This window comes from Diadema antillarum, unplaced genomic scaffold, assembly GCF_040938485.1.
Source record: "Diadema antillarum isolate AM-2024a unplaced genomic scaffold, OU_Dant_1.0 seq00001135_RagTag, whole genome shotgun sequence".
Lineage (NCBI taxonomy): Eukaryota > Metazoa > Echinodermata > Echinoidea > Diadematoida > Diadematidae > Diadema > Diadema antillarum.
The window spans coordinates 180,260-195,719 of record NW_027271947.1 but is presented as its reverse complement, the minus strand read 5'-3'; the positions used below and the strand labels follow the sequence as shown (position 1 = coordinate 195,719).

General features: G+C 41.4%; 1 protein-coding gene across 1 annotated transcript; it reads right to left on the bottom strand.

The window, feature by feature from the left end:
* Positions 1-253: 253 nt before the first annotated feature.
* On the bottom strand, positions 254-13,670 carry LOC139744083 (peroxisomal leader peptide-processing protease-like). The gene is made up of 10 exons (XM_071654541.1): positions 13,652-13,670; positions 11,569-12,445; positions 11,011-11,219; positions 9,388-9,582; positions 8,112-8,255; positions 5,841-5,996; positions 4,063-4,184; positions 2,930-3,021; positions 1,812-1,906; positions 254-631 (listed from the first exon to the last, which is right to left on the bottom strand). Exons 1-10 carry the CDS (start codon positions 13,668-13,670, stop codon positions 525-527), a joined length of 2,016 nt encoding a protein of 671 aa, XP_071510642.1. The 3' UTR covers positions 254-524.
* Between the last annotated feature and the right edge of the window lie 1,790 nt (positions 13,671-15,460).

Sequence of the window (15,460 nt, the reverse complement as noted above, 5' to 3'; positions counted from 1 at the left end):
GCAGGCACCCAGGCAGCTAGAATGTCTAACACCCGCCATACTCAAGATTGTATTGATACACGAAGTGACGCTTTCAACGTGAACTCTTCCACCTCCTCCTTGTCCTCCTCTCCCTTCTTCCATTTTTGCTCCTCCTTTCCCCCCCCCCCCCCCCCTTCATTTTCTCCATCTACACCATCTTTTTCTTCTTCTCTTCCTCCTCCTCCTCCTCATCCTTCTACTCTTCTTCCTTCCACTTTTGCTCCCCCTCAATCACCCCCTTCTTGATGTTCTCCCCATTCACCATCGTCTTCTCATTCTTCTTAAGTACTACTCCTCCTTTTCTATGTGGCACATTGGTGCCTGTTTGATGACGATTATCAGCGACCAGGTACACTTGACCACCGTCAAGTCATGAGGGGTCAAATATTATCTGAAACACCCTTAGCATCCATCCTTGAAGATATGAAATCTATTGCGGCACAGACTCCACGCACAAATCCCAGCTGGTTTCCTTGCACGAGGGCGCTCACCCATCCTCGCCATCACAATTTGCTCTGAGTGATCCTCTGGTATCGCCCGCCTTCCTGGAGTGACCACACCCTACACAGAGAGTCTTCGCTGGTGTTAAGTTCATGGAAACTCTGTAGGTCTGAGGGAATCAGCGAAGCATTCTTAAGTCTAAACAGGTTGGTAAGGTCGAGCTTAGCGGTGATCTATCACTTCGTCTACTCCCACTTTGTCTAATGACCATTTCAATAGTCCAATTGCCACTTAATAGCCTCATAACCAGTTGGTCTACTTCCAGACGTGCTATGCTACCTTCGTCTAATACCCATAGTTTATTAGACACAATAGGAAAAAAAAATCCAAGGAAGCAAAATTGCAATAAGATCATCTGATCATCAGATGAAATGATAATTAGCCAAACTAGGCATTAGGCCAAGTGAGAATTGCACCAAGCCAGCATTAGACAAAGTTGATAGTAGACCAAAACGAGTTTAGCCATTGTGATGCTAGACAAACTGGAAAGTAGACCACCCTGATATTAGACCAAATGGCAATAAACCAAGCTTGGCTACATGATGACACAAGTTCAAAACAAAATAACAATTGGTAAAACTTAAAGACAAAAGCTGTCATTATATAGCCCCTTTCCCCAGTAAGAAAGAAAATACCCTGCAAGTAAAATGTGAGGGCACAGATACACTATTCTGCTTTGACAGTTTCAATTAACATTTTCACACATCAAGTGTTTTGTCCATTCATCTACTTGTTGGAACATCTCAAAAGATTCAACACTTCATCTAATATTGGTCCTCATCTTATGAGAGTTTTTACAATTACTCTACCATCCCTATGGGAGCAGCTCGCTAATACACAGCAGCAGTGCACGTGTTGTCTACAACTTTGGATTAACCTGCAATGACAGCAACTATCTGTAAGCTACTATTGCAAAACCTCTTTCTGAAACTGGTCTCATATCAAAATGACAAGTATCTGAAGTTCATTCCTATGCAAACAAGGGAAACACTCTTTTGTCGCTGGGTGACAAGACCTTGTATCTGAAATTTTTGGGAATATGTTTTTTTTTGGGATTAATGGTCAAAATATAATTGGTTTGGTGATGTCCTGTCCAAATCCTATCAAACTGTCTTACCCCAAAACTGAAGCCACTACAGCATATCAAAGGAAAGCCAATCTCATTTGCTATAGTGCTTTGGCTGCCATGTTTTTCGGCTCTCCTGAACATCTGACATTTTTTTAGATACGAGGTCTTGTCGCCCCAGTGACGCTTTGCGATCGAGTGTAAGCACAGTGATGTAAATTACCTTTGGTACGAATGTATTTCTCCAGCGGAGATCTGAAGCAGCTCACTGGAATGCTGAAGTTTACATGAGGGAATGTGGCCCCACTCTCAGCATCCCTGTCCAATCAGAAGAGAGATAGATCAATGGCAAGATTACCGGACTGATATAGATGATAACATTGATAATATCATCATCAACAATAATGATGCCAATAACAACAGTAATAGTAGTAACAACTACATGTACTAGTACTGGGGGATGTTTCATAAAGCTGTTCGTAAAGTTACGAACAACTCACGAGCGACTGGTGATCAGTTCTGATGTGCTATACTTATCAAAATTTCTATAATTCAGCACAAGAACTGATCACCAGTCGCTCGTAAGTCGTTCGTAACTTTACGAACAGCTTTATGAAACATCCCCCAGCTACTACTCCTTCTACCACTTTTACTTTTAAAAAGTAATCTCATTATGTACAAGAGAGGAATAAGGATAATAACAATATTTACAATACTACTTAGGATAATAGAAGTGATACAATGAGAACACCAAGATAGTGTATTTAGTCTTTAACAATGGAAGTTGTTCATAACATAGAGAACACAAAGAACTTGTTTTTCAATTGACCAGTATATGAATGTGTTGAGTGGATGGGGGGGGGGGGGGGGGGGGGGGAGAGCAAACTTGGTCAGAAAAATGCTGATAATATCCAAAGAGCAGAGCTCTCATTGACTTGGTATCCCAATGCCAGCTTTATCAAATCTTCCCTAGAAGAGAAAAAAGAAGAAGAAGAAGAAGAAAAACAGACACAAATAGAAAATACTTCTCTCCAGGGGGGGGGGGGGGGGGGGGGGGGGGGCGTTTCATGAAGGAACTTGCCGGATAAAATGTCCGACAAGTCAATTTTATCCGACAAGTTCAGAGAAATCAGCCAATCAGACAAAAGAATTTCTCAAAACTTGTTGGATATCATTGACTGGTCGGACATTTTATCCGACAAGTTCCTTCATGAAATGCCCCCTGGAACTCTGAATACTAAACACAGCTGACATCGGTAAAATCACTCAAGAAAGACCGTGAGAAGTTTCACAAACACTGAACATCACGTAGGAAGGACAGGAGGATGCGGAGCATCTTACTTTGAGTTACTTGCGATGATGCCGACTAATCTCCCTGTGTGGGCACACAGCAGCGCTCCCCCACTGGCCCCAGGGTGTACTGCACAGCTGGACTGAAATGATACAACATACAATGTAGATACATCGTATCTATTATGGATGACTGACAAGTTACATCAATATTGCTAGTCCTGCTATCATTACTACAGCTACTACACTTTGTACTACTACTACTACTCTTTGTGCCACTAGTACTACTATACGTACTACTACACTTTGTACCCCTACTACTACTACTACTACTACCACTACCACTACTACTACTACTACTACTACTACTACTACAACTACTACTACTACACTTTGTACTACTGTACTTCTATTTCTACTACTACTAATTTATTACCATTATCATTATTACTACATTGTACTACCACTTCTACTAAGTTATATTATTACTACTACTACTAACTACTACTACTACTACTACTGCTACTACTATTACTATGTGTACTACTACTATTACTACTGGACTGTACTACTACTACTGCTACTACTACTACCACTACTACTACCACTATTACTACTACTACTAGACAGCAGTATTACAACCATCACTGCTACTGTGTGTACTTTTGCCTAATCTACCATTTTCCAACACAGCAGTGTGCTTGTTTGCAATAAACTTTGCATGAATACGTATAGTACATGACAACCAAAGTTGAGCTCACTAGATTCTGACTTGTTTGCTGACCCCATGCAAGAGTCCTTGTAGTGTTTAAAAATAGAATTTGCTAGCCCAGGACATGCTCTATTAATATCTCAATATTCGGCATTGTTCGGATTGCACATGCAAAGGGGATACATGTAATACTCAACTGCCTCCACACAGGTGGATCACCAGCCTGTCCCTTCCTTGTCAGCGGGCATAAAGGATTAGTTGTTTTGTTGATTTTGTGATAAATAGTCACGTTTATCATGTTGTCTTCTCCAAACATGAAGAGATGACAAAGAATTAGCAAGATAGCAGCTCTGTGAAGGAGCAATGATGACGATGATATGATGATGATCATTGTCATGGTAACGCAAGTGGAGATGATAATGATGCTAATAATAATAATATATGTAATCAGTATGAGTAACACTGGACTAACCTGGATCCTTACTGGTGTGTGGTCGACCCGCACGACCTTTGACACGACCCCAGAGGTCACTGCATAATCTGTACTCTGGCTGGGGTCAAACAGGGGGTAACCTACTGCAAAGACCCTGTTACCTAGCAACAAAACAGGAACCAGTAGATCATTCACATACAAACCAGCATTGAAACCAGTGACATACATATTGACATTCTTCCAGCACTCATTTTTATGATTACCATAATATTGTAAACATAAATAAGAAATCAATTGATTAGTGTTTTAGTAGAAACCAAGACAAAAGAAACAGGGGCATGCAGTGTACATACTCAAACAAGACGCAAACCTAGAACCTCCTAATTGAGTGGAATCCTAATTGAGTAGAATCCTGCTCGAGTATGTATGCCCATGATTTTTTTTTTTTTTGTCATGGCTACTTCTAAAACACTGATCAATTTAGTGCTTTTTACATCGATGTAAGGCAATTTGTCAATTAGTTGCAAGAAAAACAACTCCCTCTATGCAAGAATTTCATCTACCATTGATAATGCTATCACTCAATTAATATCATTATCACTTCTTTATAAGGGCAGTGATGTGACTGAGTCGGCAATGTATCTGCCTCCCAATCCAAATTACACGGGTTGGAGTCCAGTCAAGCAATCTTGTGTGCAAGCATAATGTCCCCTTACTTTAGTAAGAGGTAAACACTCTTTACACTAAAAGATCCTGCTTCATTCATTCATAGCAAAGAGCAGGGTGCTAACCCTGCGAGGTGGTGGTCCACCTACCTACCCACACAAGAAAATGGGCAAATGATGCCAACCTCGGTGGTTCCTCCCCAAGTGACTAACAGCAGTCAGCAAACGGTATCAACCAGGCACATTATTCCATACCCATGTACGTATGTACTCTTAACCCCGATCCTTATGGGAGCAACTGATATACGGGAACCTGATATACCAGGTTCCAAAGATGAAGACAAGAGTGCCTGCTTTTATAATGTCCCCCAAAATGGGTATGATAAAAAGATTAGAGTTTATTCTATCAGTACTTGTTTTCTTTCTTTTGAAGTATTTTTTACCTTTATTCTGACTTAGTTTGCCCTTGCTCTGCTATAAAACTCTTTGAACATGTACATTAGCGATCAAAGATGAGCTCAGTAGATTTCTGAGTTCGCTGTCCCCAGTCATCCCATTCAAGTGCCTGGTTTTGTGTAGAACAAACGAGTCTGTGAGTCCATCAGTGCACGCTCAATTCATACATACGGCACATTGCACCCGATCGATATTTCCATTGTTCAAAAGCACGTATGTAGTTGACTATGGAGAGGGGATACATGCATGGGTTGACTGCCTTCACACAGGTGGATTACCAACCTGTCCATTCTCTGCGGACGGGCCTAAAAGAATCTCAGTTTGGGGGCATTAAAGGCACTCAAAGAATTGCGGAAGGAATAGGTCAACTGTACAATACCCAGTAGCCTTACAATAATCCTGCACAAAATACCCCAATATGTCTTTGATCTTCAGGTTTGACCTTAGCATTTACTAGTACTACAGCACTATAATTACATAGTGTGTCCTGTCAGTGCTACTTTCTTTCTTGTTGATACAGTTTGCTGACTATTTCCAGTCACCTTGGTCGAACCACGAGAGGTCGGCATCATTCGCCCTTTTTTACCTGTGTGGGTAGGTAGGGGGACCACTTCACTGGGTTAGCACCCTGCACTTTTCAACAAATGAATGAAGAGGGATCCTGTACATACATGATATGTCTATGCTAGGAAATACCTTCTGCACAATTTGAAGAGAGCTCCGCTTCCACCAGGCTGCCACAGCTGGTGATGTCATTGATCTTCACGATGGCGAGGTCAAGGGGCGAGAGGTCAGAGGTCACAAACAGGATGTCGCCCTTCACCCAGGGGTGTGATGGAACCTTCACTCTCACTGACAAAAATGAAGAAAATTTTGCATGACATGACTCAAACATGTTACCACATCACAGTTAAAAAAAAGGAAGCTCTTTGGGTGTTAATTGACCCTTAGGAAGTTTCAGATTTCTACCAACATCTATACAGTGGACTCCCATTATAATGAAGTCCTCGGCAGGTTTCTTTCATTATACTGAAATTTCTTTATAACTGAACAAAAAAGCTATGAAAATATATAGAGTGTATAATGCTGTGTCCTGAATTTTTACTTCGTTGTGACTGGAATTTTGTGTGCACTGTACACTGTACTGTAGTCTACTCACAATAGGGGTAAGTACACACGTAGTGGTGTTTACACTGTGTGGGTGCAGACATATGCTGCAAATAAATGATAAGATTAGCTTTAATATATGGTAAGACACTAAATAGATTACTATACTAGAAATGTCGCTAAGGCGACTGGTATGCCTCCGCCATAATGCATAATTCTCCTAATAGGTCTATGGTACATGTAGACAATGTGTGATTACATTTTCACAAAATTGGCAAAATATCAAAATGATAAGTTTGTCATAAATGTGTTGAATGTTCACCTTCCTTGACCTAGCTTCAATTGGATGAATAGGAGAGCATGTATTTGGGGATTTAAGGACTTTAACTTGACTTTGACCCATTCATAAGTCTATGCATTGAGTAATTTTCAAGGTATAGAGAAAAAGTGCAATTTCTGTATTGAAAAGTTCATTGTTACCATTTTCATCTGGCCTTTGACCCTAAAATTCATAGGATAATCACTGTCAGGCACAACATGCATTTAAGTTTCAAGATAACTTGAGCCACTTCTGAAATATGGAGGAAAAAGTTAGTTCAGCACTTTCCCTTGATCTTTGACCTTTTGACCTTTGAGGCAAAAAAAAAGAAGAAAAAAGAAAGCTTCCAGAGAATTTCTATTAGGTTATACATGCATACACCAAGTGTTAAAAAAAAATAATAATCCTGCCGGCACTGCATAAATATGAGGGAAATAGTAAAATTTTGAAATGTTGCACTTGACCTTTGACCCCTGACCTTTGACCCATGAACCCTAAATTCTCTAGATAATCACTGCCAGTTAGTACAGTACATGTATATATACTATGTTCCATGAAGACACCTTGAACAATTTCCAAGATACGGAGAAAAAAGTGAAGTTTTAATATTTTACTTGACCTTTTGACCTTTGACCTTTGACCTCATGACCCCAAACTTTCACCATAGAATCTTAATTGGGTAATACATGTATACACTAAGTTTCAAGAAAATATCTTCAGGCATTGCATAGATATGGTGGAAATAGTGAAATTTTACGTTATTTGACCTTGACCTTTTGACCTTTGACCTTGAGCATGTGCACCCAAAAGTTGATAGGCACAACTTCACCCCCTAATACACATACGTGCCAAGTTTCATTAAGATACCTCAAAAGGTTTTTTAGTTACGCTGTCCACAAAATTCATTACGGACGGAAGGACGGACGGAAGGACGGACGGAAGGACGGACGGACGGACGGACAACCCGAAAACATAATGCCTCCGGCACCACTTCGTGGCGGAGGCATAAAAAGTGGATATTTGGGGGGAAGAAATGTTTTGTACACAGCTGGGTGAGAAAAAATTTGGGGTGTTTTGATTCCGCGGGATCCAGACTTTAATCAGCGGTGCAAATAGCAAGCAAATATATCTGCATGCTTTCCTTCACAGGCTAGTTTTTGGTTGCGCTAAAATGTGCAAAAATCTCCACACCATGAATATTTTCACTTTTACAATACACGATCTAGACTTTCATGTTAACCATTTTCAGACACACACACACACACACACACAAAGACAGCCATGGGTGTTGCAGTGATTTGTGAGAGGGATTGTTGTGGACAGTTTGATAGGGATAAAATCCTGATTTGGGGGGGGGGTGGGGTTGGGGTAGGAGTGGATTGATGTCGACTATGTACTCACTTTTACTTTCCAGATTAAGGCTGCCTGATATGAATTACAAGTTTGACAGGATGAAAACGATACTTTACACTTCACATCACTCTCCATTTGGTCTGCCAAAGGGAAGCCAGCTCATTGTTTGATTTCGGTTGACGTCTTACCTTTGCTAGAGGGCGACCTCTTCACAACATGCCGACAGGTTACGATGAGTCCCTGTGCTGCATTCACAATGACCCCTGAGCCCCAGACGGGACCGACACGCAGAAGGACCACACTGTCAAAAGCGGACACACCCTTTCGCTCTTCTGTTGAAACAGCAAAAGAGAAAATGACAATTTACTAACCCTTCCTGTGCCACAGACTTGGCACAGTGTTTACTTGGCTTCTGCAAAACATGATATTTTGGCGGTATGAAATTTTCGTAAATGGGGGTCAATGGCCTTTTCCGCGTCATGGAATCTTCGCGAGTTGCCTGTAATATTCAATGCATAGAGTATAGGCAACAATTTTTGTGTGTATTTTAATTTCGCCAATCTTGGCTCTCGCGTAATTCGCAAAATTGCAATACACGCAAACATTCCTTGTTTTACAGTATAAATACTTTTTCTGTGCCATCAGCACTCAAAGCATTACCAGAGATGCCAAGTTCAAAAATCTTTTATGAGTGAGATTTTTATGACTCGGCATCTCGGCGCTCGCGCGCATGCGCGTGCGAACGAGGGGGGTGTCCCCCTCCCATGGTAGGGAGCTTTTTTAAATTATTAGCTCTTAATGATGCGATCTGGTGCATACTTAAGTGACTATTTTTTACTAATTTTGAAAGGGAAAAGGGAAATATACCTTCAATTGCAACTATCACTTTAATCCTTTGAGCTACAATTGTATATGCTCCATATTTTTGGCCCAAATTGCAGACTTCACCAGATGCGTGAGAAAAATCGGTGCCATGCGTGAGATCGTGAGACAGACCCTAAATGCTTGAGTCTCACGCAGAATGCGTGAGACTTGGTAGCTCTGCATTACAAGGTATTAAACAACATTATTAACTTTCAAAGGCAAGAGAGGTTGTCTTTAGAGGTGCCACCAGCAATGATGGCAGTTTGAAAATCTGAAAACTATTAAGAATTTTCATTTTTCCAAAGTTGATTGGATCTGTTGCAATGCCTTTAAAGTCACACTCCACAATGTCTACAATGCCTTTTATACATTGTACATTATGACATGGCCATATGTGATGTATACACTTACCAAACTCTAAACACCATTTTGGAATAAATGAAAATTGTACAACTACCTTTGTAAAATTTCCCTGACCATCAATTGCTAAGAAAAGAAAGAAAAAGATAACAACCACCTAATATATATAAATATAAACCTTTGATTGTGTGGAAAATTAGTAAAAAAATTTGTTCCTGCTGGTTTTTGCCCTACAATTACCTCTGCTAAGGAACTTTCTGGGCGCAGTACTCCGAAGGAAATCTGCAAAGTTCATCGACCCCAAGGAAGGACACCCGAAGGCCACGCTCTGTAGAGAATTCAAAATGGCTTCCATGGAACAGGCGAGGGTCAGGCCAATCCATTCGTTGCTTTTCCAGCACAAGGGAGATACAATCACCGCTGCCAGTGCTCTGTAAATATAGGTGATGAATATTATGACTGCTAGGCTAGTTGACTTTCGTAAGAGTACTTAAACTGTAAAAGTGCAGTGGCGGATCCAGAGGGGGGAGCAAAAGGCGCACGCCCCCCTTTATTTATCGTTAAAAACAAAAGAAATAAACAGAAAAAAATATGAAATGAAACCCAGAAGTAGCACCAGAAATATTAGTTGCCCCCCCCCCCCCCCCCCCCCCCCTTTACAGAATTCCTGGATCTGCCCCTGAAGTGGATACTTTCACACCAGTAATTTTTCGTGCTTGGTTGGGTAAGATGTGTTTTTAATTTAGCGGAATCAAGAATTGAACTCACGGACTAAAACATATAGCAAGCAAAAATATTTGTGTGCTTTTATTTTTGTGCCTTAGTCTGTTGCAGGAAATGCGCGAAAATTTCATTTAAAACCACAAAAATTTCCATTTACTAGCTTGCTGCATTGGACACTAATATTACAATGTATGTCCGGTGACTTTCTGGTAGTTATTCTGTTTGAAAAAAAAATGAGCTCTGTTAACAAAATATTAATAAGATACAATAAACGAAAATCATTAAACTGGCTTAAAAGGGAGTTTGGTAATGTATCTACATGTTTTGAGGCACAAACTGGGAACAGTTTTTTTTTTTTTTTTTTTTTTTTCCTGACAAGAAAGCTTGGCCTGGCCTAGTCTGAACTAGCAAATAACTTGTGGATGCAAATTAATTCAGCCACATGTTAGAATACATGCATATATGTAGATATGTTCAACAACTACCTAATATGTAAAGGAAATAGAAAGAACTCATATCACTTAAAAACAAATGTTTACAGATGAGAATACATCACAAAACTCACCTATTAATGATTACCTTGCCTTGAGCAAACTATAAACACAATTTTCATTGTGCAAGCTAGCACTTATCAAGTTACTTTTATATAGGAAAAGACTAAAAATGGAAAGACTGGACATGTCTTTGTAGCTACATGTATGACTAAAATTACACATTAACACAAAACATAAATTCTGTTAGCGGCTCTCAATTATCGTCAATGCGATTATAATGTTGATTCATCTGCTTAGTACCCATTCACACCTTAATCCGTTGAGGACGAGTTCCGAGTATACTCGGGCAGGTACGTGTCTATGGGAATTGCGTGTCGTAGCAAAATCAAACCGTCCTCAACGGGTTAATGTTTCACTTCGTACAATTGATTTATAAATACACTTTATACATTTGTGTTTTTGTTTGTTTGTTTGTTTTAAATGGCTCTGGTTCTACTGATGGTGAGCCTTGCAGATACACAGAAAGAGTGAACATATCAGTAATAGATTTTTACCAGTCAATACCATATTGTGTAATAACTAGCTTCATATTCTATCACACCAAAGCATTCATCTACTCCTGTCGTTTAAACTCACAGTGATTTCTGCCCCTTATCGCAGATGAAGACCCCGCCCCCTTCTGTGCCGGGCATGCAACGCGCATCCGTCATGATGAGAGCGCCCTTTCCACCTGTTGTCTTGGCAATGATGCCAGCACTGAGACTGTTCAAAAAGATGGACGGGCAGAGGGTGGCGAAAGGCGTGCCGCACGCCACTACCGGCTGGCCAACACGGAGCTCTGGTCTGGGGAAAATGCTTGGGATGAAACCAAAAAGGAGATGGTGTAAAATTTATGTCAATGAAATTCATTACATTGTAGCTTCTAGAGAATTAGGCTCATGAAACACTGTGAAATAGTGCAATTCACAATTTCATCATCTATTTCACATCAATGTGAAAGACACATGCTAATGCTTATGAATGCTTAAATATACCCAAAACAGAAAAAAAAATCATTGGATGGCACCATAATCACTATTATCTAGGATTATGAGCACATTGGTAATTAACCCTTGTAAAATGTATGATGATTATGCAAAACCAATACACTGAATGTACAAAGTGGATTCCCCTGAATAATAAATGACACTACAAATGTAGCTACCTCACGTGTGATGTTTGAGTAAGCATGCCGTCAACTTTCAGCAAGGCGAACCAACTCAAATATTTGTGGTGAGTGTTACCCCCTCTCAGGGTTTTCTCCCTCACGGTGTCGAGCTGTACTTCGTCGTCGTTCTGAGAGAGAAAGGATCTGTCACCAGTCTCACCATCCTTCTCCCCATAGTCCAGTTGCCATCCCTCACTGTGTGGTACCAGTCTACTCATCTCGCTCGCTAGGGTGTGGCATCTCCATAGCAACAAGACCCTGGCATCATGCACTAACATACTTTCGGTTGTAGCCTCGTCGGCAACCATCTCCTGCTGTTTGCCTTGCCTCTTCCTCCTCACTGTTAATCTGTCTGGCATGTTCGTCAGGCAATATCTCTCGGAGTTTGAGGCATCTTTTGGAGGCAAAATGTGGCTGGAAGAGTTGAGCAGCTCAGAGCAATTACTAGTAACAAAGTTGTTGATGTTATATTTGGGGCACTGAGTGATCACCGAGACAGTCAAATCTGACAGCGCCTCTCCCTCAATATATCCCTTCTCCTCCGCCTCATCCTCACTTTCCGAGGTTGATAAGTCACAGCGCTCCTGGTGATCATTTCTCCCTTTTTGGTCGCAATGCATCAACTCGATGAAAGGCAGAGCAGAAGTGATGACCAGTCCATTCCTGGGGTCGAGTACAATACCACTGCTTCCAGTGTGAGAGGTGAACTCGTCAAGGGATCCTGTCTTCCTCGACTCTGAAGCTGGCCCGAGTCCCCGGTTGTTATCACGGCTGTTTGACTGCTGTTTAGAATGTTTTTCGACTGCCACCAGACAGACAGGGAATCTCAATCCTACACTGGTTGCCATGGCTACTGATGATGCTGTAAGACATCCTGAGAAGAGCAATCAGACAAAGAGCACCAAAAAGTGGGAGACCTGATTAATATGCAACTAAGAAACATTTATAACAGAAATTTTCTTGACTTTTAATTCACACACTACTACCTAAAACGGGTGGTGTGCAGTACAGTCTATGGGAATTTGAGAATGGTGACATAGTAAGGCCTGGGGTTTCTCAACCTTTTTTAATCCGAGGCCCACTTTTGTTTGAACTACAATTCTTTTCGAGGCCCACAGTTAGATAAAATGTGACTGTTTTTTATTTCATTTTTGGCCAACATTTTTGGCTCACCTGCAACTATCTGCACAACTTCACAGCCCGCCAGTCAATTTTTTGTTTTTACACTGAAGAGAGAATTAAAAGCACACAACCCCTTGCATTAAATCTTTGATTGTATGTACAGCGAAACTTCCCTTGATCAAGGTCAATAATTTGATGAACCCAATTCACCACCATCTAGTCTAGGGCATATAGATCTATATAAAAAAACTGCTATGACTACTGAGGGCGAGAGATATTGTCAGTGACCTTTCACATTTTGACACTTTGATGCACATAGGCCCACCAGTAACTTTCCACTAGACTTCTACACATCTACAGAACTTAGACGGCAACCACTTCAGCAGGAGAGTCATGGTAAGTCTGGCTAGGATAGAATGGTGGAATTGTCATAGAAGTTCAATTCTAGTTCCACTTACTGTACACTATCTACAGTCTTCTTCCAGTAGACATCTAGATATCTACTCCTAGTTTTATATTTTCCTAGTACGTTCCAACTCTTACATTATTACTAATTTATATAATTAGGCATTTACAGGCAATGGCGGATCAGGGGAGGGGGGAGGGGGGAGGGATCGAGGGGTGCGCACTGGGCGTGCGCTCCCTCTTAATTATAATTTTTTTGGGTAAAAACAAAAGAAATGAAAAGAAAAAATGGGAGGCACCCCTTTAATTTTGTATTGTAAAGGCACCGCCCCTTTAATTTAATACCAGGGTAGTAGACTTCCTGGATCTGCCCCTGTTACTCTGACGGTGTAGGCTCTAGGCCTATTGGTATGAGACAGTAATTTACTTTGTATGATATATATGTGTAACCTATACATAGCCATGATCACTTGCTCTCTTCAATTAGATTCAAAATGTGACTATTTTTTCTTTGTGGCTAGGCTCTCCTTCAAGAAGCCAGACGTAGTCTCACTGGAACAGATCCCCGACATTTGTACCTCCCTGCTGCATGGGTCCCTGCCTTGTTAATATATTATTCATCTTTCATTTGCCATGCCAAAGCAACTTTTATCCATTCTCATACTATTTAAGTACTTTGACGAGAGTAGACTGCGTAAACTTCACCTACGAAAAATAAACAAACCACGTTTGATAAAAATTTATGTAAGAAATTCACTAGGCTCTAGAATCTTGAATGCGCACACTGCGATGCATGTTGGCAACCATCGGTCCATAGCATACAACATCGCCCAGAACTTCCCCGTCCAGTAACCGGTGTCTGAGGTGTAGCGATGGAATTCCAAAACAAGGGCACAGTATGCTGCTATGTGTAAGCGCGATTGATTGTACTGAGGTTTAGTACTACTCTAATCTAAAACGGTGTTATGCCATTAAACCGAGGATGGCCCAGTAAAATACCTCAAAATGTAATATTTCACGAATATCTTATAATTTCTTACAGTCTTGCATACTCCGCAGCCTCCGAGTTTCGCTGTACCGGGACGGGGCGGCGGCATCTCAGTGCATTTCACGTATTAGCAGTGTGTTGGGCAGCTCGCTCATCAGAGCGGGTTGATATACTAATGATGCACAGGATAGAGTGTGTTAGTGAAGGTGCGGCGCGCTCGAGAGTATTGACAATGGTGCGACATGCACGAGGCGCAGCCGAGTGCATGTTTGCAACCGTTGTCAATACTCGAGAGTGAGCCGCACCTTCACTAACGCCACGAAATAATCCTGTGCATCATTAGTTTTATAAAATGGGTCGAAAACTAACAGCATTATTCACGTACCTTTGTGGGTCAATACCAGTCAGCTACATGTAGCACTCGCTCAAAAGTCAAGATGTCCGAAGATGTTCGTCCCAAACATTTACGCACGTCGCACTCGGAAATCCCGCACACTATAAGTACTGTATGTACGTATAAGAGTATACGTACGCCACGTACTGTTATGCACAAGAAAGGCCGCCGGCTGTTGTGGCAGCCCGCGGCCCGAACTAGAAGTTGTTTACAGGATTGACAGCGCGTATAGTAGCGCGTGACGCACTTGTAACAACTGATTGAGTGCGCACTGCTAGTGTAAAACATTGTGACGTACGTCAGGCCAGGGAGGTGGAAGAGAGACTCTTCTTAGTGCTTACCTGAAGAAAATAATGCACGCACACGTGACTCATTTCAGCGCTTCCAATTGGCTACATTCTTGAACCCATTTTATAATAGATATTATAAAATGGGTTCAAGAATGTAGCCAATTGGAAGCGCTGAAATGAGTCACGTGTGCGTGCATTATTTTCTTCAGGTAAGCACTAAGAAGAGTCTCTCTTCCACCTCCTTGGCCTGACGTACGTCACAATGTTTTACACTAGCAGTGCGCACTCAATCAGTTGTTACAAGTGCGTCACGCGCTACTATACGCGCTGTCAATCCTGTAAACAAGTTCTAGTTCGGGCCGCGGGCTGCCACTAACACTCTCCGGCGGCCTTTCTTGTGCATAACAGTACGTGGCGTACGTATACTCTTATACGTACGTACAGTAGTGCGGGATTTCCGAGTGCGACGTGCGTAAATGTTTGGGACGAACATCTTCGGACATCTTGACTTTTGAGCGAGTGCTACATGTAGCTGACTGGTATTGACCCACAAAGGTACGTGAATAATGCTTTTAGTTTTCGACCCATTTTATAAAACTAATGATGCACAGGATTATTTCGTGGCGTTAGTGAAGGTGCGGCTCACTCTCGAGTATTGACAACGGTTGCAAACATGCACTCGGCTGCGCC

What these genes read in the sequence shown, in the direction of transcription:
- LOC139744083 (XM_071654541.1), bottom strand. An exon ending in ACACACCAGTAAGGATCCAG is followed by an intron (nt 3,022 to 4,062) that starts GTTAGTCCAGTG and finishes GTATCATTTCAG; the next exon opens with TCCAGCTGTGCAGTACACCC. An exon ending in ATCATCGCAAGTAACTCAAA is followed by an intron (nt 1,907 to 2,929) that starts GTAAGATGCTCC and finishes CTGATTGGACAG; the next exon opens with GGATGCTGAGAGTGGGGCCA.